Genomic DNA, 23,193 nt, shown 5'->3' on the forward strand with positions numbered 1-23,193 from the left:
ACTGTTATTTTGTAGCAGTTAACATTCTTGTGGCATTCAGCTTTATACCTGTTTCGTGGCTATTTAAATTCAGGATTGATGTTCTTAAATGACGGTTTTTGGATCCATCCTGGATTTCAGATTTGAAGCTGTTCCTCATTTATCGTCAACAAACATTTAATCCTAAATATTCAAATTTGATTTGATTATATTTCACAAATATAAGCATATTAAAGTAATTCCATGGATGGGTCGGGTCCCTTGTCGATGAGATTTTTACTCCTGGCATCCATGTGTGTGATGAAGACATCATGAAATGATCAGTGATGAATACTGTGCAGACTCCAGATAACAGCTACCGCTAAGCACGTTCAGTCAAGCACGTTCTTCTCGATTCATTTCCCGCCATTATGGAGTACAACATCCTACAAAGGAGAGGAAGCACGACCACTTATGTGACATAACAGACGCCCACACAGAAACTGTTGATAATATGCCAGAATTATGTAAGAAAAACAACAAAGCTAATTTGATTGGCAACTGACTGGCAACAACACTGACTAAATAGACTACAGGCCTAGTGGTGCAAAGGGAATGTATGTTCACACGTGAAGTTGCTTATGTTCAGGTGGTTGAAGTTCAATTCAATTATGCCAGAATTTAATGTTAGGCTACTACGTGGTCAACAGTCGGTCTGAAACATTGACATGAACATGTAGTGTTCTTGGTGCCAGCAAGACAGTTCATAGTTGGAGAATGAAGTATTGTCCTTACACTGTTACACTCCACTTAGTACCTACACTATATTAATTCCTTCCAACTCGAAATCTCATTAGGCTATTCTTTTGGCTCAGGTTCAACACCCCCAGTCACAAAAACAGAACTCGAGACATAGGCTGTAAGTACTAGAGAAATGTCTTTATTTGCATGTAGTGTACTGAGAAAAATCGTTTATATATTTGTCATTGACACAGAGCCTGTGTATTAATCTGGCACAGGAATAACTGAAAGATGCATGGGTGGGGCAAAATATATTCAGTTGCAAATGTTCAGCAGACCAAGCCAAACGAAGGCTTGCATCCAAAGCCGAGATTGATATTCTACCTCATCTTCCTGATAGGCTACCTTTTTTTGAGAACATGATTCTGTTTTCCAGCCCAGTACCCCATGGTGTAGTGGTGCTTTACAAAACACATATTTGGATGCAGAGTAAATTCCTCTATTTTCATGCAATGCAGGGTTTATGCAAAGCATAATAATAACTGTAAAAGGGCTGAACAACATGGATGCACATCATAAAACCATAGGTGTCGTACTGGGAGGCACTGCCTGCTGCTTGTACAAAACAAAATGTCACAAAAACATGGCTGCTTGGATATATTTGTCAAGCCATGGTTTATTACATGATTAACTGTCTGTTCAAGGGGCCAGGATGTTGCTTGGAACGAGAGCACACTGGCAACCCTGTCATGAAAAAGTTGTTGTTGGCATTGTGTTATTGCTTCTTGGATACAGCCACGATACTGAAAAGCTTTCATTTGTACCACCCTTAGCAACCGAAGTAGCAGGTTAATGTATTGCATAATTAAATTTCCCATCTTATCTGTAGGTGTGTGTGTGTGTCTCAAACACAGGGGACATTAAAAGAAGAGGATAAATGAGAGTGCATAATAAAGATAAATAGAAGACAAAACCATGAGTTGTCCCTGCGATGATGATTGCTACAATAGTCAATAGTAGTAAGTGTATGTCCATTTTTCCATGAAGGGAGGCCTATGCAATAAACTGCTCAAGGCTGTACCAACCCTAGCACAAAAGAAAGATGCTCATGTCTAACTGCCTACTCAGCAATAGCTATTTTTAGAACTAGGAAAACAAAAGAGAAGACTTGGCTTTCATCCTCCATTACCACAGTTTTTCTCACCTCTAGGTGTGGCCAGCAGAGAGAGCTTGTGATTCTCCTGTGCCACAATACGTTTAGGTAGCCGTCAAACATGCAAATGCCATTCCATTTTTACATTGTGTCATCTCTCCCAGCTAGAGTATGTTGGGCGTGTGGTTTTCTTGTATCCTTATGGTGTAAACATGGTTATTTTTAGTGTGACAGCCGAGGTCAGGGTAAAAAAAGAATTGTTTTCACACTGGGCGGCACAGGCTGGGTCTAAGCTCCTTGAAGTAGCTTGTATGCTTCTCCCAGAGAGCAGCCAGTACACTGCTATTGGAGAGGGTTAAGTAGTAACTGCCTCATTAGGTTGGTGTCATTGGGGAAGAGGACATACGGAATGTCTATGAGAGGTTCCAGCAAAACAGTATTGGATACAACACATTTCGTTCAGGCAGCAGACCAGTTTAGAGCACCAATATGGCTGACAAGGGTCTGTCAAGGGGTCTGAGGAAGGTGAAATCCCCTCAGTTTACCCATCTGCTGGATGCAAATGACAACGGTAGATTATGATTAGTGAAAAGCACAAAGCACACTCATGATGAATAAACAGATGTACTTGCCACGATTAAACCGTTTTAATTTCATTTCTTATGTTCTCCCATGGTTAATGGTGCTGTCGGAGATGGTTTTGCGGTGAACCCTGAATTGGACTACAGTTTCTGTTCTTGTAGCAACAGAGACATCTTGTGGCACAAAATGGAAATTACTTTCTGAAGCAGCTGGTCTAAGTCATAAAATGTTGCAATAGCCCACAGGAATGACCACATTTAACTATTATGAAAATAAAAACGTTTGTGACACACTTGACCCATGAAGCCAGAAGTCTGTATGTTCTTTGAAATAAAAGAAATGCCAGTTTTCTGAGTTATGCCTCAAGCATCTAAAAATTTGGTACAAATGATCCAAAGAAGAACCACATGGGCCCACAAGACTGTATTTAGCGAGAGGCCTGCATTCACAGTACTTGACAAACTGTTGAGCATGAGGGCATTGTACGTGTAACTCATATTACGTACACAGGTATGACAACCATCCTGTTCATTCGGGTCGGTTTAAATAAGAGGTAGCCGGCTGGCGTCACTTAGAGCACAGAGTGTAGAAGAGAACCACTGCTGACAGTTGTATCTCCAGCCTGGATTATCCTAACAACCCTCCAACAAGAGGTAAGACCTCACCAATTAAACAATAGTCCACAAATTAGAAAAGTAAATGCAAACATTGCAGCAATTGTTCATGGGAAGTGTCAGAGTTTAGCCAGACCATGGATTTGAGATGTTCAACTGTAATTAAATCTACTTTGGAGGACTTGTATTTATGATCATCATTGTAAAAGACAATAAATATTTAGGGTAATTAAAACATCTAATCTCGCAGACATAAAATTATCAACCTAAAGTACCTACAAAACAAGTTACAAGGATATTTTTTGACAGAGCACAGCAACAAAAGACAATGTGTCTTTATTGGAAATTCACTTTGAGTAGTTTGATGTGCCTAATGCTATACTAGATGTGATGAGACTGCCTCATGTACTATATGTACAATAAAAATAACATAAAAAAGTGATATGACTGTAAATAATGCATATATATTCATCATACTGTATCATGTAGATACTCACATGTGTCACAGATAGCCCATATCAGATTTACATATGTATATATAAAAGCTGTGAAAGTGTGTCTGATCGACTTCTAAGGAGCAGCATAGCTATGAGCACATGTCTTTTTGAACATGAAGTGGACACCTGACCACTCAGCAATAATCACGCAAAGGACATGGCAGAAAATACATCCTAAGACATTCTGGAAGGAGCCAATGCTGTTATCGAAACAGTCTACAGCACATTGTCAACCGGGTTTGCTTTGAAATCCAATGTGCCCCGCGGTGACTGTAAATAATAGGCCTCAAGACGAGAGCTGCCACCTCCTAAACTGTGGATGGCAGGATCAAAGCCCACTGAGGTTCCAGGGTTTAAACACGTAGCAGGAATCTCTTAACATCTACCTGTGACACCATTATATTGGCATGCTGCTGTACAGTATGTGAGAATATGTGTCATACAAAAGAGAAACACCCACATATTTCTTTCTCTTTCCTTTTTGCTATCGATGCCATATTTTGACTTTAGACATACAGCTGCAACACATTTGATTTGTCCATGTAGTAGGCCTACATACTTCTTGATGAGTCGGCAGTGACAGCTAGACCACAGACATCATATAGTCGCAAGGACACATGCTTCATTAAGATTGTATAAGTACAGCAATTTAAGTACCGCAAGTTTCTGCTGTGGCCTGCATTTTCACACAGTCCACTACACCTCCTTTAGCCACACTACAATATCTTAGACTTTTCATTCATGAATGTCAAAGCTGACAGTTTCTCCTTGAATCTTATTTGCAATTGATTGTAACACTTGATTGATTCAATTCATTCAATCCTTACTTCAACATTTAAAGATGCCATTTAAAATATTAGAGCAACAATAGCAAAGAGCTGTCTCATTAGTCATGGGCACATGAATGAGGATGAATGCCCCATGGCCATGTAGATCTATTTGTTACAAATTAGTCTTCAGAATAAAAGCCCAGCAATCACTAAAGTGGGGTGCCATCGACCCTCATATTGCATACTGACCCCTAAATGACCCTCATCTCATAACTCAAAACGTCTGGGTAGGGATTCTTTTGAATATTCACCAGGGCTAAACTCTTTCAGTTGAGGAAAGGTTTAAGTGGACAGAGTGTTTACTGACTAGGTTGTGGATAGCCAGGGCTTGTTGTTCTTGTGCGAAAAGAGAACAAAATGAGCTCCTCTTGACAGAATTGGTGTTGACGCTGCAGGTATGTCTTTCATGACAACTTTATTAACATTAACATATTTCACCCCTGGCAACCAAGTCATTTTCCCTCACCTCATTAGGGTGTCTTTGTGTTTAAACTGAGATGTTTACCCAGTGTTGAAGTGAGTGTCCAGTAGATTAGGGGGGTTTACTACAACCAGACCTCATTTTCGGTTGTAAGGAGACCTACTCATGCTGCTAGAGACAAAGTGTTGACACTTTGCTCTTTCCTCTAATTGTGAATTTCTGCATGAGAGTGGGTTTGACGGCAAAAACATGCACCAAAGGTACTGTATGTTTTGTTTTGTAGTGTCACTGTATGTGTAAGCACAGTCTGTGTAGATGCGAGTAATTTTGACCAAAAGGTTTTGCAGGTCTTTCCAGCAGTCTTTCCGCACTTCCTCAGTGAGGAAAGGAGGACGTGGGGAGTCTGGGAAGATGTTCTTTGTGGCAGGGGCTAAAAGTGGAGGAGGGTCCGGAGGAGAGCGAAGGTGAAGTTTTGTTTGGAAACTCTCTAAGACACGTGTATACCATTTGATATAAAATACAATGTATTTGCAGAACATTGTCTGGGGATTACATACCTAAAACAGCGACTTTCTATGGAACTAGACAGTAGTGCAGTTTAGCAGGGTATGTTTATAACCAAGGGAACATTTTCTGTGTGTTCTGTGACACCCTCTTTGTTCATTTACATTTAGTCATTTAGCAGACGCTCTTATCCAGAGCGACTTACAGTAAGTACAGGGACATTCCCCCCGAGGCAAATAGGTTGAAGTGCCTTGCCCAAGGACACAACGTCATTTGCATGGCCAGGAATCGAACCAGCAACCTTCGGGTTACTAGCCTGATTCCCTAACCGCTTAGCCATCTGACTCCCTTGTTCTGTAACACAAAGCCGCAAATTACCGTCAGTGTGAAAATGACTTTCCTTCCTAACTTGGTACTCTCCATCTATGCATTACCAACAAGGCAATGGATAGATAACAAGCTGTAACAGCTGTAACATGTGGACTTTCTCTCCAATTCTTCTCAGATCAATCTACCAGAAGATTAGGGAGGTTGATGTCCTTGACAAGAAGAAGACAGTAACGGCTCTGAGTGCTGGTGAGGATCGGGCTATGTTCCTGGGCCTGGGGATGATCCTGTCCTCAGTCATGATGTACTTTGTGCTGTGCATCACTGTCCTGCGCGCATATGCAGATAGGTAACATATGACAGATACTGTTTTCCATCACCCCTCCTCACAAGCTTTGGAAATGTTGTCGTGTTGGTGTACCTAACATACATACATAGCCAAATGTACGTCTTTTCTTTTTGTTCGTCACGGACTGAAAAACAAAGCGTTTCTTAATTCAATCTTCACATAAACATTTAAAAGTGCCAAAATGGTTCATCGCATATTTATCTGAATTCCCCTTGTCTTATTTACTTTCACACAGCGTATGGACAGAGGAGAGTGTTTGCATTGTGCTTAACTCCACCATCGTCGCAGATGTGAACTGTTCCTACAGCTGTGGGTCAGACTGCTGGAGAGCCTCAAAATACCCTTGCCTGCAGATCTACGTCAGTGTCAACAACACAGGACGGGTCAGCCTCTTATCCCACAACGAGGAGACCCAGGAGGCCAACTCTGAGGTGCATAGCTTGGATACCCTCCCTGCCCTGATAGCAGGTGACCTGATAACATCCATAGATGTAGAGGTAGCTATGTGGTACCAGCACTCTAGATTAGGCATTTCACGCTGTTGGATGGGCTGTGCTGAGGTAGTCTAACGTCAAATGATGTCTTTGTTTTTCTTGCCAGTGTTTCTATGTGCCCAAGTGCCAAAAGGACAGCTCAGCCATGCACGCCATGACCGTGAACATCTCAGAGCGCTTGAAGGTGCACCAGCAGGTCCCCTGCTACTATGACCCCGGGGAGCAGCAGGGGAGCGTCCTCCTGTCACGGCTGTACGGTCGCAGTGCCGTCTTCCACTCCCTCTTCTGGCCCTCCTGCATGCTGACGGGGGGCACCCTCATCATCTTCATGGTCAAGCTTACACAGTACCTCTCCATTCTGAGTGAGGAGATTGGAAAAATCAAGAGGTGAAACCGGCTCGCTAGCTTGGGGAACCCCTTACTCGACCACCGCCTGACAGACACGGACATGAAAGGGATTGTTTTAACCAGATGACCCTTGGGCGGCGACCTCTTGTAACTTGTAGCTGAGACATTTAGGACAGCTGGGTTTGTCTCCTCTCACGAACTGTTTGAAATGTGAACTGAATGTTCTGGAAAGGACTATACTGTTTGTACTACCTCTGTTACTGGAACATAAGTCTTGCATGTTTAATCCAATCCACTTATTCAAAGTGAGGATTTTATAATTGGTTTGTTTACAGGGACTTAAGCACTCTGTTTGTAAAGTATTACATCACTTGGCATATTCGTGAGCATGTGCCTGTTATCTTATATAGACAACATTGTCAACCAAAATAGTGGACTGTTGAGAGAACATGATAGAGTTCACTTTCCAAAACGTTTTCCATGTTTACAGGAGATGACTGTTACCCTCTAACAAGATAAGCAAGTTTAAACTTACAAGTCCTGCTGACTGAGACTTTTTAGTGGTATGTAACATGGGGACAAATATGACTGTTTTATACAAGTTATGAGTAATCATGTAATAATTATTGAGTATTGATGTGTTATTATGCACATGCTGTAGTTTTGACATAGTAAGACTATCCTGTAAGTACATGCTGTAATACTTTAATATAATAAAATTTGCTGTCGTTTACATTTGTTCTTTAACACTGACACTCTCGAGGCACATGGCATGGCAGGCATTTTAGTTCTTTCTCTGCTGGAGAAATATTTTGCTTCTGACGTTGCAAAGGATTTCCAGTGATTTAAAATAGATTTTTATTGCTAAATATTTGACATTGACAGCTTCACTGCTGCCCCTTGTTACACGCGTGGAATCCTATTGAGGCGTGGCATTGCTGGGAAACATGGGACTGGAGTGGAATACAAAACACGTTTGACTGATTAACTTCAGATAAAAACTTTCCTACAATCTGGCTCCCTCTGCTGTGTGCAGCCTGTCATATCATAAAACGTGACCTGGTCCACACGCCTGCCCACATTCTACATGTATCCTAAAATGCAGATTCATCTTACATAACATAGCATATTTGTTTTAGTTAGAAGATTAAATCTTGATAATTTTAGTTAGCTAAATCAGACTCTTACCATACAAGTTACAGTATCAGTTTGACTGGCTTAATTTTTTTGCATTATTACAAAGACATATCAGTTTTTGCACTATTGTCATTCCATGAGGTCACTCTAAAAAGTTCAGCAGATTGCTGTCGCCCAGTTATAATCAGCCCCTAAAATATTTATGTACCGAACTATCCTATCATGTCAAAGCCCGTGCCGATGCGGGCGTTGCTGAATGGAAGCGGACGGTTCTTGTCTGGCCAGCCTCTAGTATAGATTTCCTCGTTTTAAGTCACTGTAGCCTCTGTCTGGTCACATCGCCTTTGGAAACGTACACGAACTGGTCATTTTACTGTAGAATGTATCAATAATATTCAATCTTATTTCTTTAATAAAATACTTGAGATGCATCTCTTGAACAATGCCTGCTTACACTTTGATTTGAAGACAGATCTCCGGTATCCCAGCTAGAAAGCGAGCGAGCGCCCAACGTTTTATGTACCATGTGAGGTACCGGAGTGCGTCGAGTACACCTAAACAATGTGTTTCAAACCGGCCACCCCAGACAGCAAGCGACTCGAGCTGTCCAAATGCAGTTGTTTGCCGTTGGAATTATGCGATACACAACAACAAGGAATTCTTCGAATAATGGTTAACAACGTTTTGTACAGCAAATAAACTGCTTAAAAACTTCAATGGATTAGCTACTGGAATGCAAGAAATCTGGTAACGTAAGTAATCACAGGCTAGTTAGTAGTAGAAGAATTGGTATGAGTGTTGAACTCGCAGTAAGTGGACTAGGCTAGCTACAGTAGCTATCTCTTACTAGCAAAGATTCCGACCGGGGCAGCTAGCGTCAATGCTGCTCAGTCAGAGTAGTAGAGCTAACACTAGCAGGCTGCAATAGCTGTTAGTTAGCTAGTTAGCTATGGATTTTAGCTAACGCCAGATAAAGTTGCTGCTTTTAAGTGATATGTCAGTTTCTCAAATCAGCAATCCTCCTTCCCATTTTTTGAGTGAACCAATTAACAAATTAATTTATCTTGCTCACGTATAGTGCTACGTTTATGTTGTCATTTAGCTAGAGCTACAGTACCGTTGTGTATAGCTAGGCTAGCTCTGGCTAAGTAATTTTAACTGCAAGACAACAACATGGTTAGCTAGCTATCCAGCCACGATCGACTCTAGCATTCTGTATGTAGCAAGACCGGGAGGAGTCAGCAGCTAGCTTGCCTATGCTTTGCTAGTGATAGTAGACGGTTATCATTTGCTAGGATTATGCCGGTGTTTGTTTTACATGCAAGGGAAGTTAGTAACTTGAAAGCAACCGTTGTGTTTCAATCAATCCAATATAGCTTGCTTACTAAATCCTTACATGTCATAATGCCAGTTTACTAGCTAGCAACTACCTATCCGGTCATCACCCATATCTGCAGCAATGTAGTCAGCTAGTGAAAAGCTCGAGAGGCTCTATATGACAGCTATCAGAATTGCTACGAGTAAACAGTAGTTGGCTTTCTAGGTAATGTATTACTTCTAGGATAGTCAAAGGCAGCCAGAGACAGATTGAAATATGCATATTCTGAAAAAATTAAATCTGTAATCTGCTGTCAACACAATCAGTCCTTCTCCTCAACTGGTTCTGGAGTTCTCTCACTAATTCATATATTGCACAATCCTTTGATTTTCTCCAGGGTGTACACAATAACTCATAAAACTTCCTATGCATTCCCTGTAGATGTGTTTTAGCATCGTATGCTTCCATTATGTCTGTCCACATACGAAATGTCCATCAAAGGAATTGTGCATGATTATAAACGGGTCAGCGGTTCTTATGTCATTTTCTTTTTCCCTTTCTCTCTTCCCAGCAGGTCACCATTAATCGTCTGAATTACTAGCATTGTGTGTAGCAGACGGCCACCATGCCTCCCAGGCCGTCCTCGGGGGAGCTCTGGGGCATGCACTTGATGCCCCCGAGCATCCAGGTGGACTGTCTTCTACCCAACGGCATGCTCCTGACACTGGAGTGCCTGCGCGAAGCCACCCTCATCACGGTTAAACACGAACTGTTCAAAGAGGCCCGGAAGTACCCGCTGCACCACCTCCTGCAGGAGGAGACCTCCTACATCTTCATCAGCGTCACCCAGGAGGCCGAGCGAGAGGAGTTCTACGACGAGACGAGGAGACTGTGCGACCTCAGACTGTTTCAGCCCTTCCTCAAAGTCATCGAGCCGGTGGGCAACCGAGAGGAGAAAATTCTCAATCGGGAGATTGGTAAGGGGGGGGGGGGGGGGGGTGTTTTGTTGCCTAGACATGGTTACAGCGGCAGGCGTGTCGTAGATGCATGCTGTGTCACAGATGAAACGAAGCGCCTTCCTCGTACTTGAGTCGAGCTTCTTGGGATCTCTGTAAGCGCAGCAGCTTCTCGTCCCGGGGCGAAAAAGAAAAGGGCGATTCGGCGCAAAACAGCTTTGCAAAGTGTGTCGCATCTTGCCGTTTCAAAATAGAAACGTTACGACTCACGCCGATGTAAATGTGTCCGAAAAGGTTCCCGCTGTAAATGTCAGCACCAGCATCTTGAGCATGGTCCTTTTTGTTCCAACAGGTTTTGCCATTGGAATGCCTATATGTGAGTTTGATCTGGTCAAGGACTCGGAGGTGCAGGATTTCAGGAGGAACATACTGAACGTCTGCAAGGAGTCTGTAGACCTCCGAGACACTAATGGCTCCCACACGAGAGCCCTGTATGTTTACCCTCCCAATGTAGAATCGGGAGCAGAGCTGCCCAAGCACATCTTCAACAAGCTCGACAAAGGTAGGAATCCAGAACGCCCCAAGTTTTCAGGGATAGAATATGCATCGTTGGAATTTTGGACAGAACTTTATGTTCATGTTGTTTAAAGAGGTGGCCGTGAGCCAACACTTGCACTGATTCCAGAAGTGGGTGGCTGTCGATAGCTGTGTTACAATGTTTGCCTACATTTGACTGTGACGCCCACATCCCCCCCCCCACAGGCCAGATAATAGTAGTGATCTGGGTCATCGTGACGCCGAGCAACGACAAGCAGAAGTACACCCTGAAGATCAACCACGACTGCGTCCCCGAGCAGGTGATAGCCGAGGCCATCCGGAAGAAGACCCGCAGCATGCTGCTGTCCCACGAGCAGCTGAAGATGTGCGTCCAGGAGTACCAGGGCAAGTACATCCTCAAGGTGTGCGGTTGCGACGAGTACCTCCTGGAGAAGTACCCCCTCAGCCAGTACAAGGTGAGCTCTCGCCCCGTGGGGACAGGACGGCTGTTGATGACGATTGACACTGATGATAAGGGACAGAAGAGCGTTGCATACTCGGAAGGCCTACAGGAAGTCCCGATAGATTGATACTGCGACACAGGGCGACTCTCGGGCGCATTGTGACACGCTCTGCTTTCGGTTTGTTTGGGCAACAAAGGTGATTGTGCTGTCTACCTCTCTCTCTCCCTCCCTCCCCGCCCCTGCCAGTATGTGAGGAGTTGTATCATGCTGGGCAGGCTGCCTAACCTCATGTTGATGGCCAAGGACAGCCTGTACTCCCAGCTGCCCATAGACACCTTCACCATGCCGTCGTACGCTCGACGCATCTCCACCGCGACGCCGTACATGAACGGGGAAACGGCCACTAAGTCTCTGTGGACCATCAACGGCACGCTGCGGATACGGATCCTGTGCGCCACCTACGTCAACGTAAACATCAGGGACATCGACAAGGTAGGTCGAACGTCCTGTCGCAGAGCGCGTCGCGCCAAGGGCGCATTACTGAACCCAATGCGTCGGAGATGCCTCTTCGTCTGACACCGAGCTTCATCGAAGCCTGCTGGCTGCTGAGGTGTCCACATGTTTGAAATGTCAAATCCACTGGCCTCATTTCGTCTCTCCTACGCTGACTCCTGAGTGTTGTCGTGGTCACTGGTCTAGATCTATGTCCGGACGGGGATATACCACGGCGGAGAGCAGCTGTGTGACAACGTGAACACCCAGCGGGTGCCCTGCTCAAATCCCAGGTACCCCAACCCCAACCGTCCCACCAGTCTGCTCTTCTCACAGTCCGCGCTGATTGTCTGGAATGGATGTATGGTGGGGGGGACGGGACACACGACATTGTGGGCCTGTTTGATATGTGAAAGGTATTTATTTTGGGCCTTCCTGTGGTCCCAGGTGGAACGAGTGGCTGAACTACGACATGTACATTCCAGACATCCCTCGTGCGGCTCGTCTCTGTCTGTCTATCTGCTCTGTGAAGGGAAGGAAGGGGGCCAAAGAGGTGAGCAGTCCCTGCTGTAGTAACACTACATGGTTAAGCCGCTACTGCTGCAGTAACATTACATGGTTTAGTATCATGGAAGAATTTAGATGTATTTACTATTATAATACATTGGATTGTATTTGTAATGCGCCTTTCTTGCACTCAAAGGACTATTTGTGTTTACTAAGGGCCCACAAGAAATGTACTTGAAACATTGAACTTGACTTTGTAATACGAATTAAGAGATGACTTGCAATTATTTTTCCTTTTTATGGATTTAATCATGTTTGCCTTTTGTTTTGTTTGTTTTTGCTGTTTGCAAAGACAATACTTCTGGGTCACATAGCTGAAGGTTGTTTCTGGAAGGTCTCCTGACCTGTAATTACACGCTTCCCTCTTTCTGTGTCCTGGCAGGAGCACTGTCCTCTAGCCTGGGGGAACATCAACCTGTTTGACTACACCCACACTCTGGTGGCTGGGAAGATGGCCTTGAACCTGTGGCCCGTGCCCCACGGCCTGGAAGACCTGCTCAACCCCATAGGAGTCACAGGCTCCAACCCCAACAAGGTCAGGCTGACAGCTGCTGAAACACGCCCTGCTTACTGATACTCGCTGATACCCTGTCACATCTCTCAGACTCTGGTTTCCTGGCTTGCAAAGTTATTGCAAGCCAGATCTTTTCTAGGGTCCTTATTTTTCTTCACCTTTTTCATCTAAGTTTGTTTGCCTTAGTAGCTGACACCTTTTGATGCCGACACACGCATCATTGGGTTATATTGCCCATATAAAATATGATCGTATGACAGTCAGTAGCGAGCAGCCCAAGCACAGGCAGAGCTAACAATAAGCTGCCTGGATTTATCTAAGCCTCGTATGCAGTTATTAATGACTCATTGACACACTCATCTGACCTACTCTAAATAGTCTTGTCATTGTTGATATAAGCCCCTTAAGTAACCATTTCGCTGCTTCTGCGTACAGGAAACCCCTTGTTTGGAGCTGGAATTTGACCACTTCAGCAATCCAGTCAAGTTCCCAGACATGACCACCATAGAAGAGCACGCAAACAGGAACATATCCAGAGAACTCGGCTTCAACTATTCCCATAACGGGCTGGTAAGAAGGCCGCATGGTCGGATTTGACGCTTTCAAGCATCTAAAACGAGCCCGCTTCAGTCCTCTTCTGACTGACGAGCTGTGTATACTAACCCCGCCAGCACACAGTCAGCCCTACCGATGCTTGATGACGGCCCTGGAATGAGCACCAGTGTCATGTGTCTCGTTGTACAGAGTAACCGATTGGCTCGGGACAACCCCCTGACAGACAGTGACAACGAGCAGCTGCGTCTGGTGTGCAACAGAGACCCCCTGTCTGAGATCACAGAGCAGGAGAAGGACTTCCTGTGGAGGCACAGGTAATGCTCGCCAGCGTCATTGTCGTTGGCGCCTGGCTACCTGAGTAGGCCGAGGGAGGAGGAGTCTGATTTTGCAGACTCTCACCCTGGTCTTGTCTTTTTCTTAGACATTACTGTGTCAACATCCCCGAAATACTTCCCAAGATTCTCCTGGCGGTGAAGTGGAACTCCAGAGATGAAGTTGCACAGGTAGACAGTTTGGGATTTTGAACTGCTGATAGTTTCTTTTCGGAACAGCGGTCACACACGCCAAATATTTTCCTACAAAACCAGTTTAGCTGCCAATTGTGCATTTTGTGTTGTTGACGTATTTGATGATAATCCTGTGTTTTGTGGGGACTTCACAGATGTATTGTCTTCTGAAAGATTGGCCAGCTATTAAGCCAGAGCAAGCCATGGAGTTGCTAGATTGCAACTTCCCAGACCCAATGATTCGAGATTTCGCTGTGACGTGCCTTGAGAAATACTTAACAGACGACCGCCTCTCTCAATACCTCATCCAGCTGGTCCAGGTATCCCACTCCACCAAGCCCCTCCCCTCTTTATACACACAGACTGTATCTCTCAAAGAGAAGAACTGTCTGTCATAGTGGAGTCCTATCGGGCTCCATCTTCTCTGTGCTTGTGAATAGTTATTCTTTTTGGGTGTCTGTCCTCTAACTGCCCTCTGCTTGTCTGTTCCCAGGTTCTAAAGTATGAGCAGTATCTTGATAATCCTCTGGCCCGCTTCCTGCTGAAAAAGGCTTTGACCAATCAGCGTATAGGACATTTCTTCTTCTGGCATCTGAAGTGAGTGGAATTTTAAGCAATCATGTGGTGAAAGTTGATGGTTTGGCGTTACTGTAGAAGGTGGCTGGTCTTGCATTTATATTTGTTTACTTGGCATCCTACCTGTATCGAGTTTGATTCAAGGTCCTATGAAATGCCGATGACGAGGCATTTAATGAAAGGGGAATAGGGAAGGGGGGTTATGTTCAACCTTTTAAAATACTTAAGACCTTGCTGCTTCGCTAGGAGTGCCTGTAACAGATAATCAAAGGAGAATTCTCACGCACAAGTGCAAAGCGCTGGGGGAAGTCTTGGAGCGATTCCGTGGGCTCCAGCATCGCCCTCACCGTCCCTCCCCCTTTCTTTCTCCCCCCCCCCCCCCCCCCCCCCCCCCCCCCCGCCTTTGCACTTCAGGTCAGAGATGCACAACAAGACGGTGAGTCAGCGCTTCGGCCTGCTGCTGGAGTCCTACTGCAGGGCCTGCGGCATGTACCTGAAGCACCTGAGCCGGCAGGTGGAGGCCATGGAGAAGCTCATCAACCTCACAGACCTGCTGAAGCAGGAGAAGAAGGATGAAGCTCAGAAGGTAACCCCCACCACCACCACTGAACCCCCTCTTCGGGGCAGGGCTTTCTCTTTCTCTTACTCTCCTCAGACCACCGGGAATAGTCCACAAAGAAGCTTTTTGTTCCCCTGCTTTGACAACAGGCTTCCAACCTCAAGATGGATAGTGAGATTCTCCAGTCGTTAAACTCGGAAAAGCTTTTTGAAATGTTTTGGATAACCTGATGCCCTGCAGCTGTGTCAGGAGATGTGAAGGTGTGTTTGGTGCCTCTCAGGTTCAGATGAAGTTCCTGGTGGAGCAGATGAGGAGACCAGACTACATGGACGCACTGCAGAGCTTCACCTCGCCCCTGAACCCAGCCCACCAGCTCGGGAACCTCCGGTACCACCTCAGCCCCAGACAAATGGGAAAAACACCCTACAATGATAACTTACGATAACTACAATGATAACCTATGATAACTACAATGATAACGATCATTGTAGTACAGATTTAGTTAGATTTCATGATTTATTTTCTGGCCCTCTGACCTTTTTGGGTGGTCCGTGAAAGTTCACCCAGGGTATCGTTTTTGTGTCGCTTCACCGCAGCCTGGAGGAGTGTAGGATGATGTCATCGGCCAAGCGGCCCCTGTGGCTCAACTGGGAGAACCCGGACATGATGTCTGAGCTCCTCTTCCAGAGCAACGAGATCATCTTCAAGAATGGCGACGGTGAGTCCCAGCCCGTGCCCCCGCCTCGTCTCCACCCTCCTCATACGCCCAGTGGCCGCGCTTCCGCTCTCTCTTTCTCTCTTTCCTCTCTCTTTCTCTCTCCCCCCCTCTCTCGTTCCCACTCTACCGCTCCTCCGCAGCCCCCAAAGTGAACCCGCTAAGTGGCTTTGGCGTGCCGCCCTCACCGTTCCGAGAGCGCCCCCCCCCCGTTGTCGTCATCTGACGTTCGTTTTGTCCTTCCCCCTTCCCAGATCTGAGACAGGACATGCTGACGCTGCAGATCATCAGGATAATGGAGAACATCTGGCAGAACCAGGGGCTTGATCTCAGGTACGCCACCGGGGCCGCATGCAGCAGCGCCGGCACGCAGTGTGACTCGTCAACGATGCACTTCATGTCCCGTTTGTCATCGTCCCCCCCCCCCCCCCCCCCTTCCCGCTTGACAACAGCAGCTCCAGATCTGTAGCGAGCTGATCGGGTCATTAAACATTGAGCGCGTTTGCTCGGTTAAGGGCCGAGATCTAAGTTGTGGGTGGGTGTCGTCTGACATGGATACATGAGTCTATGTAGGCCAACTGATGAGTCAGGTTGCAGTTTGGAGGCCAGGGATAACCCCTTTGTTCGTGTCTGTGACAGTATACTGGATATAGATTTGTATTTTGGATCCTGATGTTTTGTATTTAATATCCAACGCCCTCAGCCTGTGTAGGAATTGGTTGCAGTAGCCAAGGATATTGGACAAAATAAACCAGCTGGTTGCTATTAATTTGAATTCAATTTTAGGCCCAATAGAGCACTGACGCAGGTAGTTTGGACTTCTGCATCACCAAGACTGACCCGACCAGAACAGGAGTAGACGCCTGCGAACCCCCATCCAAAATACAATGATAACTTACGATAACTACAATGATAACCTATGATAACTGCAATGATAACGCTCAGGATACGGTCGTAGCACTGTGTAGCGTCAGCCTAGCAGGCTGCCCTTCAGTGCAGTGATCCCTCCGTCCCTGGTGCTGTGTGCTAGGATGCTGCCGTACGGCTGCCTGTCCATCGGCGACTGCGTGGGCCTCATCGAGGTGGTGAGGAACTCCCACACCATCATGCAGATCCAGTGTAAAGGAGGCCTGAAGGGGGCGCTGCAGTTCAACAGCCACACTCTGCACCAGTGGCTCAAGGACAAGAACAAGGGAGAGATGTGAGTGGACTTCCTCAGACCAGAACCGCCCTGCAGTTTATGTGTGTGTGTGGGGGGGGGGGGGGTATTGGAACTCAAACAGATTTTCGGAATTGGTTTTGCTGCACTGTCCCCGCCCAGCTGTTTCAGCTGGGAGGCGTCTGTTAACTGTTAACGCCGGTGTTTCCTGAACCCGTCGCTAGGTACGACCAGGCCATCGATCTGTTCACGCGGTCGTGTGCCGGCTACTGTGTGGCCACCTTCATCCTGGGGATCGGAGACAGACACAACAGCAACATCATGGTCAAAGAGGACGGACAGGTGAGGCGGCACGTCCGCTGGCGTTTATGACCCGTGGCTCTTCCTCGTTTCGAGCCGAGCTTTATCGCCCCCCCCCCCCCCCCCCCCCCCCCCCCCCCTCCCGTGTGCTCTCTGTCCTCCTCACAGCTGTTCCACATCGACTTTGGTCATTTCCTGGATCACAAGAAGAAGAAGTTTGGGTACAAGAGAGAGCGGGTGCCCTTCGTGCTGACGCAGGATTTTCTGATCGTGATCAGCAAAGGGACACAGGAGTGCACCAAGACCCGGGAGTTTGAGAGGTAGCCATTTTGGTTTGTTTCGCGTCCGATGGTTCCCGTAGAGCAGCCAACCCCAATTAGCGGCCCGTGGGCCAGATCCGGCCCGCAAGAGCCAAATGTCTGGCCCGCACTGACAGCTTTAACTCTATTCATGCTGTTTGAATGCAAACTACCCAGAAAAATCTGACCTTCGCAAAAAGAAATTGCAAGTATAATAACATCATACAAGCACTCAGTTTTAACTATGTGTAAAACAACATTGGCACAAGAGAGCGCAACAGCTGCCTCATTACACGTTTCTTGAAAGCTTGCAAGAGCTAAGAAGCCATTTGCCGATGCCGAGTTAATGATAATATGTCCAATAGACATGGATGGCTGCCAAAGTTTTAAACCAATTTCAAACCAAAAAAATCTAAATAAAGGTTGTTGAGCTGTTAAACAAGTCTGCTCACACGGCAACCAGAAGAGTCAAAGTTTTAGCGGCAGATTGTTTTTTCCAGTCCAAGGACCAATTTGAGGAAAACTGAAGCATTCTCACTAGCTATAGACTCGACCTGTGACCAAACCAACATGGACCAGCTGTCTGTTGTGTTTGCTGGACTTTTTGTTTGCTGACTGTTTGCACAGAATATGCTCCAGGGGAATTTCATAATGAAATTGTTGGTTTTAGACTAATTTTGTTTCAAGAGTAGCAACAGTAGCTACTAATAGTGATACATTTATAAAATAGTGATTAAATCATAATAGAAGTAACATCTGTGCATAAAACTGACAAAAAAACTAAACATGTTGGCCCTTGGCTTGGCATGCCTGACCAAATTTGGCCCTTTTGGAAATCTAATTGGGGAACCCTGCCGTAGAGGAAAGATTCCTCCTGGTGGGAACAGACTTCATAAACGAAACCAAATAGTCAAATTCTGGGAGCACCCTTATATGGATTCCAAAAGGCCTGACTCTCATTTATTGACCACCACTCCTCCTTCCTAACTTCCTTCATCCCTCCCTCCTTCCCTCCCGTCAGGTTCCAGGAGATGTGCTACAAGGCCTACCTGGCCATCCGTCAGCACGCCAACCTCTTCATCAACCTGTTCTCCATGATGCTGGGCTCGGGCATGCCCGAGCTGCAGAGCTTCGACGACATCGCCTACATCCGGAAGACCCTGGCCCTGGACAAGACGGAGCAGGAAGCCCTGGACTACTTCATGAAGCAGATGAACGACGCTCACCACGGGGGCTGGACCACCAAGATGGACTGGATCTTCCACACCATCCGCCAGCACGCCATGAACTGAGGCGGGAGGGGAGGAGGGTGTCTGGGGGTGGTGGGAGGGTTTATGCCCATCCCACACCTGGGCCCTGGGCACCTGCTCGCGATGAACTGTGAGAGCAGGGTGGACCTTCGCTGGCTCTGGGGAGGATTTTCCATGCTGGAGTCAGACGGAGGTAATGTCATGGATGGGCCCGGCCTCGCCCTTCTCCCCCCCCCCCCCCCCCGCTATGAGCCAAGAGAACATGTCGTCGTCTACATGGTAAGGAGCTGAAAAGGCAGAGCATCGCTCACTTTTTCGGAACCTCTACGAACGGGCCGAGAGCGTCGGGGGGGGGGGGGGTCACGGCGTGGCGACGAGCCGCCTTAGGAACGGAACTATCGTGCAATCCCTAGAAGCTCTCCACCATCGTCCTCCTCTCCCTGTCCCGCGAGGTCGACCCCGGAGAGCAGAACAACCGTGACGCAAACACCCGCTTTGTACGCCACCTCTGACTGTGTCGAGCGTGACTCGGCGTCTTGAGATTTTGTATAGAGGTATCCATAGTCTCACATGCATACAGTGCACATATTATTCCTTTTGAGATCCTTATTCTTTTTTCTACTGAGCCAAAGTACTAAATACCCCCCCCCCCCCCCACTACATCTCACTCATCAGTCTTATTGTAAGAGAGTCACTACGATCCCAAGTCCCACGTTTGTCTCGCGTCGCACTGATGTCTGCAGTATTTGTGTTGTTTTCCCTTTGTTTGTCTTGTCCATCAGTATTACTTTTTTGGGCGTGTCGTAAGGTTATGGCACTCACAAGCTGCCGTCCATCTCCCTCGGTTGGATTCAACATGAAATGACTCGTCAAGGAAGCCCGGGTGAACGCCACGTTGAATGCGTCGGCTTTCTCAGTTATTCGGTTTTGCGATTTTTTTCTTCTTTTAGAAAGGGAAAAGGGTGTGAGATTTTGCTGTTACACTATGCAATTGTGATCTTTGTGTACTGTGCTTTTGAAACACATTTTTCTTTCAGTGTAAAGAAGCCATTTGAAGATTCAGAGCAGACATGTAGGTACATGGCTTCAAAGGTGTTCAAAATTTTGTACAGACAGTACAAGACATGCACAGTTATGCACTGTAACAGTATATCACCCATTTCGTTTAAACAGGGTGACTCTGCAAGAACTGTGAAAAGTCATATTTTGACGTCACCTTTCAAACGGACAGGAAAGGCTGTGTGCAGCTTAAAGACTCAATCTGAAGAACATTTAGCCAGCCTGTGCGTTTATAAAAACCATTATTTAGCATTATGAGTTTTTTGTGTGTGAATTTGCTTCTGTTGATTTTCCTATAACTCCACTCAGCTCATCATGGTACATACAGACCTCAGCCTAATGTTAAACATACAATCCTAAATTGTGAAAGATCTATCAACAACAACAACAACAAAAAAGTGTAACTGAAGTGAATTTGTGTTTTTCTTTTGTTTACACTTCCGAGTGTCCTTCTGTTTGGTGTGACATGGATCCTGTAGTTTGTTTACTGCATAGAGAAACATAGGTGGTCTGTAACCAAAATGAAACTGTAGGGCGGTGTCCTGGCCACAGATGAAATCATGTGCAGTGTACCCAGGTGTTGTTTGGATCGTTTGGTCCCAGGAAGAGCACTTGGCCCTATATGGCTCCAGGAAACACCCCCTTGCACTATGCATGTGTTTCTGTACAGGTTACAGACCTTTGGGGCGGAGCCCGTTCAAAAGAAGTCACCCCCCCCCCCCCCTCAACCCACCCGTTCCCATTGGCTACACTATGACAAGCCATCTTCATGTCTGTTTTTTCCTTTTTTACGTGTTTTTTTTGTTTTTGTTGTCTTTCTACATATGCATGAGGTCCTTGGAATATCCTTAGTTTGGCCTAATGTTGTTTACTTGAATTTTATGTCAAATGACCTCGTTACTTGTACAACAAAATGATGAAGGCAACACATCCTGATATTATTACACATGCTAATGCTTTCCTTGAATAACTCTAGAGGTAATATATTTTTGTATTCTAAATATAGACAAATTTAAACTATTATCGCTAACCAAAAAATAGTGCAATTATGCATTACAATACATCCCTTTTACACCCAAGTAGACAGCTTCCAGTGGTTGAAGGGATGTGGATGATTAAGTGATGAGCGAATGAAGGAGAAGAAAATGAGGAATGGTAGGAGAAGTGGGTGTTGTGTGAGGCCTGGAAGTAAGGCTCTTGCACTCTGTGGTTCAAGTCTGTAAGCACAATGACGAGAAGCAACCCTGCATGTCTTTTGAAAGCCTAATTAATGTTATCTACTCATTTGTAAATATCATTGGCCTTTTAGAATACCCTTGTTACTCATATTCATACATTTTACTATGGCTGGGGAGAACCTGAACTCATTCATTCACTGTACTGCAAAATAAAGAGGTTTCTCAGTCTTAAATCTAGTAGTAATAGTAGTAATGTTGAAATTTTTTATTGTTTTTGTTCAGATACATTTCTTGATTCCTATTCGTTTCTCAATAGGTGAGCAGCCATTTTGTACTCTACTCAATACAAGACCAATAATGGTTACAGTCTACAACGAGGAGCTGATTACCACAAAAAACTGAAGGATATCCTCTGTTAGCCGGCTCCAATTCGAGGGTACTCTGGGTATTGTATCCACTCCCTTGTCAGCATCAGGTCACTTCTCTTCGTCGTCTTGCATGGGGGAGTGTCCGGATCTGTGGTTAAGGACCTGGTAGAGCTTTCCCCGGGTGTGTGTGGAGGTCTGCCTGCCCTCCACCTGCCCTCTGCCCTGCAGCTCAGAGCACAGGAGGTCCAGACGCTGATTGAGCTTCACCAGCACCACCAGCAGAGTCCCACCAGCCAGCATCAGGCACGGCCACAGCAGAGAGAACAGGGCCTGTCTCAGGGTGTGCTGCCTGGTCAAGATGGCGTCCTCGGGGTAGCGTCCAGGGTTGGTGAGGCACGTCAGAGAGTTCCCCAGCTCACGCAGCTCCTCCAAATAGCTCTTGATGTTGTGCACTTCGCTTTCGAGTTCTTTTCTGTCTCGCTGGCATTTGGGAACGTAGAAACACTGTGGGATGAGAAGACGGCACACACCAACAGATCTAAAACGGGTGTCACGACAACAGCTTTCCTGCAAGGACGACCACGCCTATATTTGGGTTCACTGTACCAGTGGATTGAGGAGAACTGACTCTTCATCGTAGTGGAAGTGAGCCTTCTGTCCAGACTGGGTGATGTTGACGAGAACCCTGAGACATGGAGCCATGCTCACTCCTCGACAGTCCACCCACTCCTCCAGAACGTCCGACTGGACCAGGGAGCAGTTGGCCTCCTCGTCCCAGTGACTGGCAGTGACAAGCCGTTTCAGCAAAACATCAAATCAGTGGTGAAGATTTGGTGTGATTTACTTTTTGGGCTGACTTGGACACATCTTACCTGTTGAGGTAGGGTTTCACATAGATGATCCCCACTACGAAGAACATCAACACAGCAAAGGCCATCATGGCGAAGGCCAGCAGAACAGCTCTGTCTTCCCCGACACTGGACACTGTCATCTGGGACTTGGCTTTCTCTCCTTCCCTCCCTGCCAGGTCCTGTGCTGCCCCTGTGTGGAGGACCTCCCTGTGTCACACACAAACAGGGCAAGTCATCCGGCTCCACCCTTCTTTGCTCATCCCTGGAACTCATCCTAACCAAAGAACGGTCACTGAGTTCCATAGCCAGGAGGCAGTGTCTGCATCTCTTGTCTGTCTCAGACCCTAACGCATCCATTCCAGCAGTGGCCTTGTAGCTTACCTTGTCTGTCGCCTGCGAGCGCCCTGCAGGTTGATGTTGATGGGGATGCTAAAGGACTTCCGCGGGGAGGCTGTGTTCAGGAGCATCCCAGCCTGTTGACTCAAAATCCTCAGCAGTGAGTCTCACACATAGCAATCGTGTTCAGCCAATACAACTATGTTGCTTTTGACCTGTTTGTCACACGGTCTTAGAGACAAGTCTATAGCATTCTGTCTTATCTGCCACCCTATAATGAAGTCCAATGACTAAACAAACAGGGTGGCAAATACAGCAGCATGCAATTCCCTCTTGTTTACCATGGCTCAAAGGTGAGTGAGAACATCCTCCTCTCTAAGCACAGGGGTTTCTATAGAAACCGCCACAGGTGAGCCAGGTAAGATGCAATTAAGCTCCAACTGAACCTCAGGAGGCCAGACCATGTCATGTGGAAACGTGTCATTCAGCTCGGTAATATATTCACATTCATTAAGAAGAACATCCAAATCATTAGTCTGATAGTTTCATTTGGACTATTCAACGATTAATGATTTCCTAAACCATTTCATCGATAAAGTGCCAGAACCTGCTGAGGGGCAAATAGTAGAAGTAGGAGAGTCTCATTTTTTCATTGCCCCAATAAAATACCTGAGTGCAG

General features: G+C 46.2%; 3 protein-coding genes across 7 annotated transcripts; 2 read left to right on the forward strand and 1 right to left on the reverse strand.

Annotated features, from left to right (window-relative positions):
- Positions 1-3,001: 3,001 nt before the first annotated feature.
- Positions 3,002-7,504, forward strand: kcnmb2 (potassium large conductance calcium-activated channel, subfamily M, beta member 2). Of its 3 annotated transcripts, XM_047027041.1 has the most exons (5): positions 3,002-3,087; positions 5,144-5,260; positions 5,806-5,976; positions 6,212-6,407; positions 6,577-7,504. In XM_047027041.1, exons 2-5 carry the CDS (start codon positions 5,208-5,210, stop codon positions 6,859-6,861), a joined length of 705 nt encoding a protein of 234 aa, XP_046882997.1. In that variant the 5' UTR covers positions 3,002-3,087; positions 5,144-5,207; the 3' UTR covers positions 6,862-7,504. The 3 variants fall into 3 exon arrangements, with proteins under 3 accessions (XP_046882997.1, XP_046882996.1, XP_046882998.1); XM_047027040.1 differs by lacking the exon at positions 3,002-3,087 and having other exon boundaries at positions 4,607-5,260; XM_047027042.1 differs by lacking the exon at positions 3,002-3,087 and having other exon boundaries at positions 4,607-5,260; positions 6,212-6,444; positions 6,577-6,770.
- Positions 7,505-8,284: 780 nt separating this feature from the next.
- LOC124472221 (phosphatidylinositol 4,5-bisphosphate 3-kinase catalytic subunit alpha isoform) lies at positions 8,285-21,190 on the forward strand. 3 transcript variants are annotated; one of them, XR_006956621.1, is made up of 22 exons: positions 8,285-8,707; positions 9,848-10,250; positions 10,582-10,791; positions 10,992-11,242; positions 11,477-11,722; positions 11,930-12,015; positions 12,170-12,275; positions 12,672-12,824; positions 13,239-13,373; positions 13,548-13,672; positions 13,780-13,861; positions 14,020-14,184; positions 14,358-14,461; positions 14,855-15,026; positions 15,280-15,386; positions 15,596-15,717; positions 15,969-16,047; positions 16,745-16,915; positions 17,098-17,215; positions 17,342-17,493; positions 18,494-19,794; positions 19,896-21,190. XR_006956621.1 is itself a non-coding variant. In XM_047026944.1 (21 exons), exons 2-21 carry the CDS (start codon positions 9,899-9,901, stop codon positions 18,762-18,764), a joined length of 3,207 nt encoding a protein of 1,068 aa, XP_046882900.1. In that variant the 5' UTR covers positions 8,285-8,707; positions 9,845-9,898; the 3' UTR covers positions 18,765-21,190. The 3 variants fall into 3 exon arrangements, 2 of the variants coding, with proteins under 2 accessions (XP_046882900.1, XP_046882899.1); XM_047026944.1 differs by having other exon boundaries at positions 9,845-10,250; positions 18,494-21,190; XM_047026943.1 differs by having other exon boundaries at positions 18,494-21,190.
- A 193-nt stretch (positions 21,191-21,383) lies between these two features.
- kcnmb3 (potassium calcium-activated channel subfamily M regulatory beta subunit 3) lies at positions 21,384-22,696 on the reverse strand. The gene is made up of 4 exons (XM_047026918.1): positions 22,560-22,696; positions 22,200-22,385; positions 21,934-22,108; positions 21,384-21,831 (listed from the first exon to the last, which is right to left on the reverse strand). The coding sequence occupies exons 1-4, from the start codon at positions 22,643-22,645 to the stop codon at positions 21,436-21,438; spliced, it is 843 nt and encodes a 280-aa protein (XP_046882874.1). The 5' UTR covers positions 22,646-22,696; the 3' UTR covers positions 21,384-21,435.
- Between the last annotated feature and the right edge of the window lie 497 nt (positions 22,697-23,193).

The sequence above is a fragment of the Hypomesus transpacificus genome, chromosome 10 (genome assembly GCF_021917145.1).
Source record: "Hypomesus transpacificus isolate Combined female chromosome 10, fHypTra1, whole genome shotgun sequence".
Lineage (NCBI taxonomy): Eukaryota > Metazoa > Chordata > Actinopteri > Osmeriformes > Osmeridae > Hypomesus > Hypomesus transpacificus.

Bases quoted from the DNA above. Each gene is read 5' to 3' on its own strand.
- kcnmb2 (XM_047027040.1), top strand. From the start codon at position 5,112: ATGCGAGTAATTTTGACCAAAAGGTTTTGCAGGTCTTTCCAGCAGTCT. The intron at 5,261-5,805 runs GTGAAGTTTTGT...AATTCTTCTCAG, and splicing joins GGGTCCGGAGGAGAGCGAAG to ATCAATCTACCAGAAGATTA. The intron at 5,977-6,211 runs GTAACATATGAC...ACTTTCACACAG, and splicing joins CTGCGCGCATATGCAGATAG to CGTATGGACAGAGGAGAGTG.
- kcnmb3 (XM_047026918.1), bottom strand. From the start codon at position 22,645: ATGCTCCTGAACACAGCCTCCCCGCGGAAGTCCTTTAGCATCCCCATC. The intron at 22,109-22,199 runs GTAAGATGTGTC...TGTCACTGCCAG, and splicing joins GTGAAACCCTACCTCAACAG to TCACTGGGACGAGGAGGCCA. The intron at 21,832-21,933 runs GTACAGTGAACC...CTCATCCCACAG, and splicing joins CAGTTCTCCTCAATCCACTG to TGTTTCTACGTTCCCAAATG.
- LOC124472221 (XM_047026944.1), top strand. From the start codon at position 9,899: ATGCCTCCCAGGCCGTCCTCGGGGGAGCTCTGGGGCATGCACTTGATG. The intron at 10,251-10,581 runs GTAAGGGGGGGG...TTGTTCCAACAG, and splicing joins AATTCTCAATCGGGAGATTG to GTTTTGCCATTGGAATGCCT. The intron at 10,792-10,991 runs GTAGGAATCCAG...CCCCCCCCACAG, and splicing joins CTTCAACAAGCTCGACAAAG to GCCAGATAATAGTAGTGATC.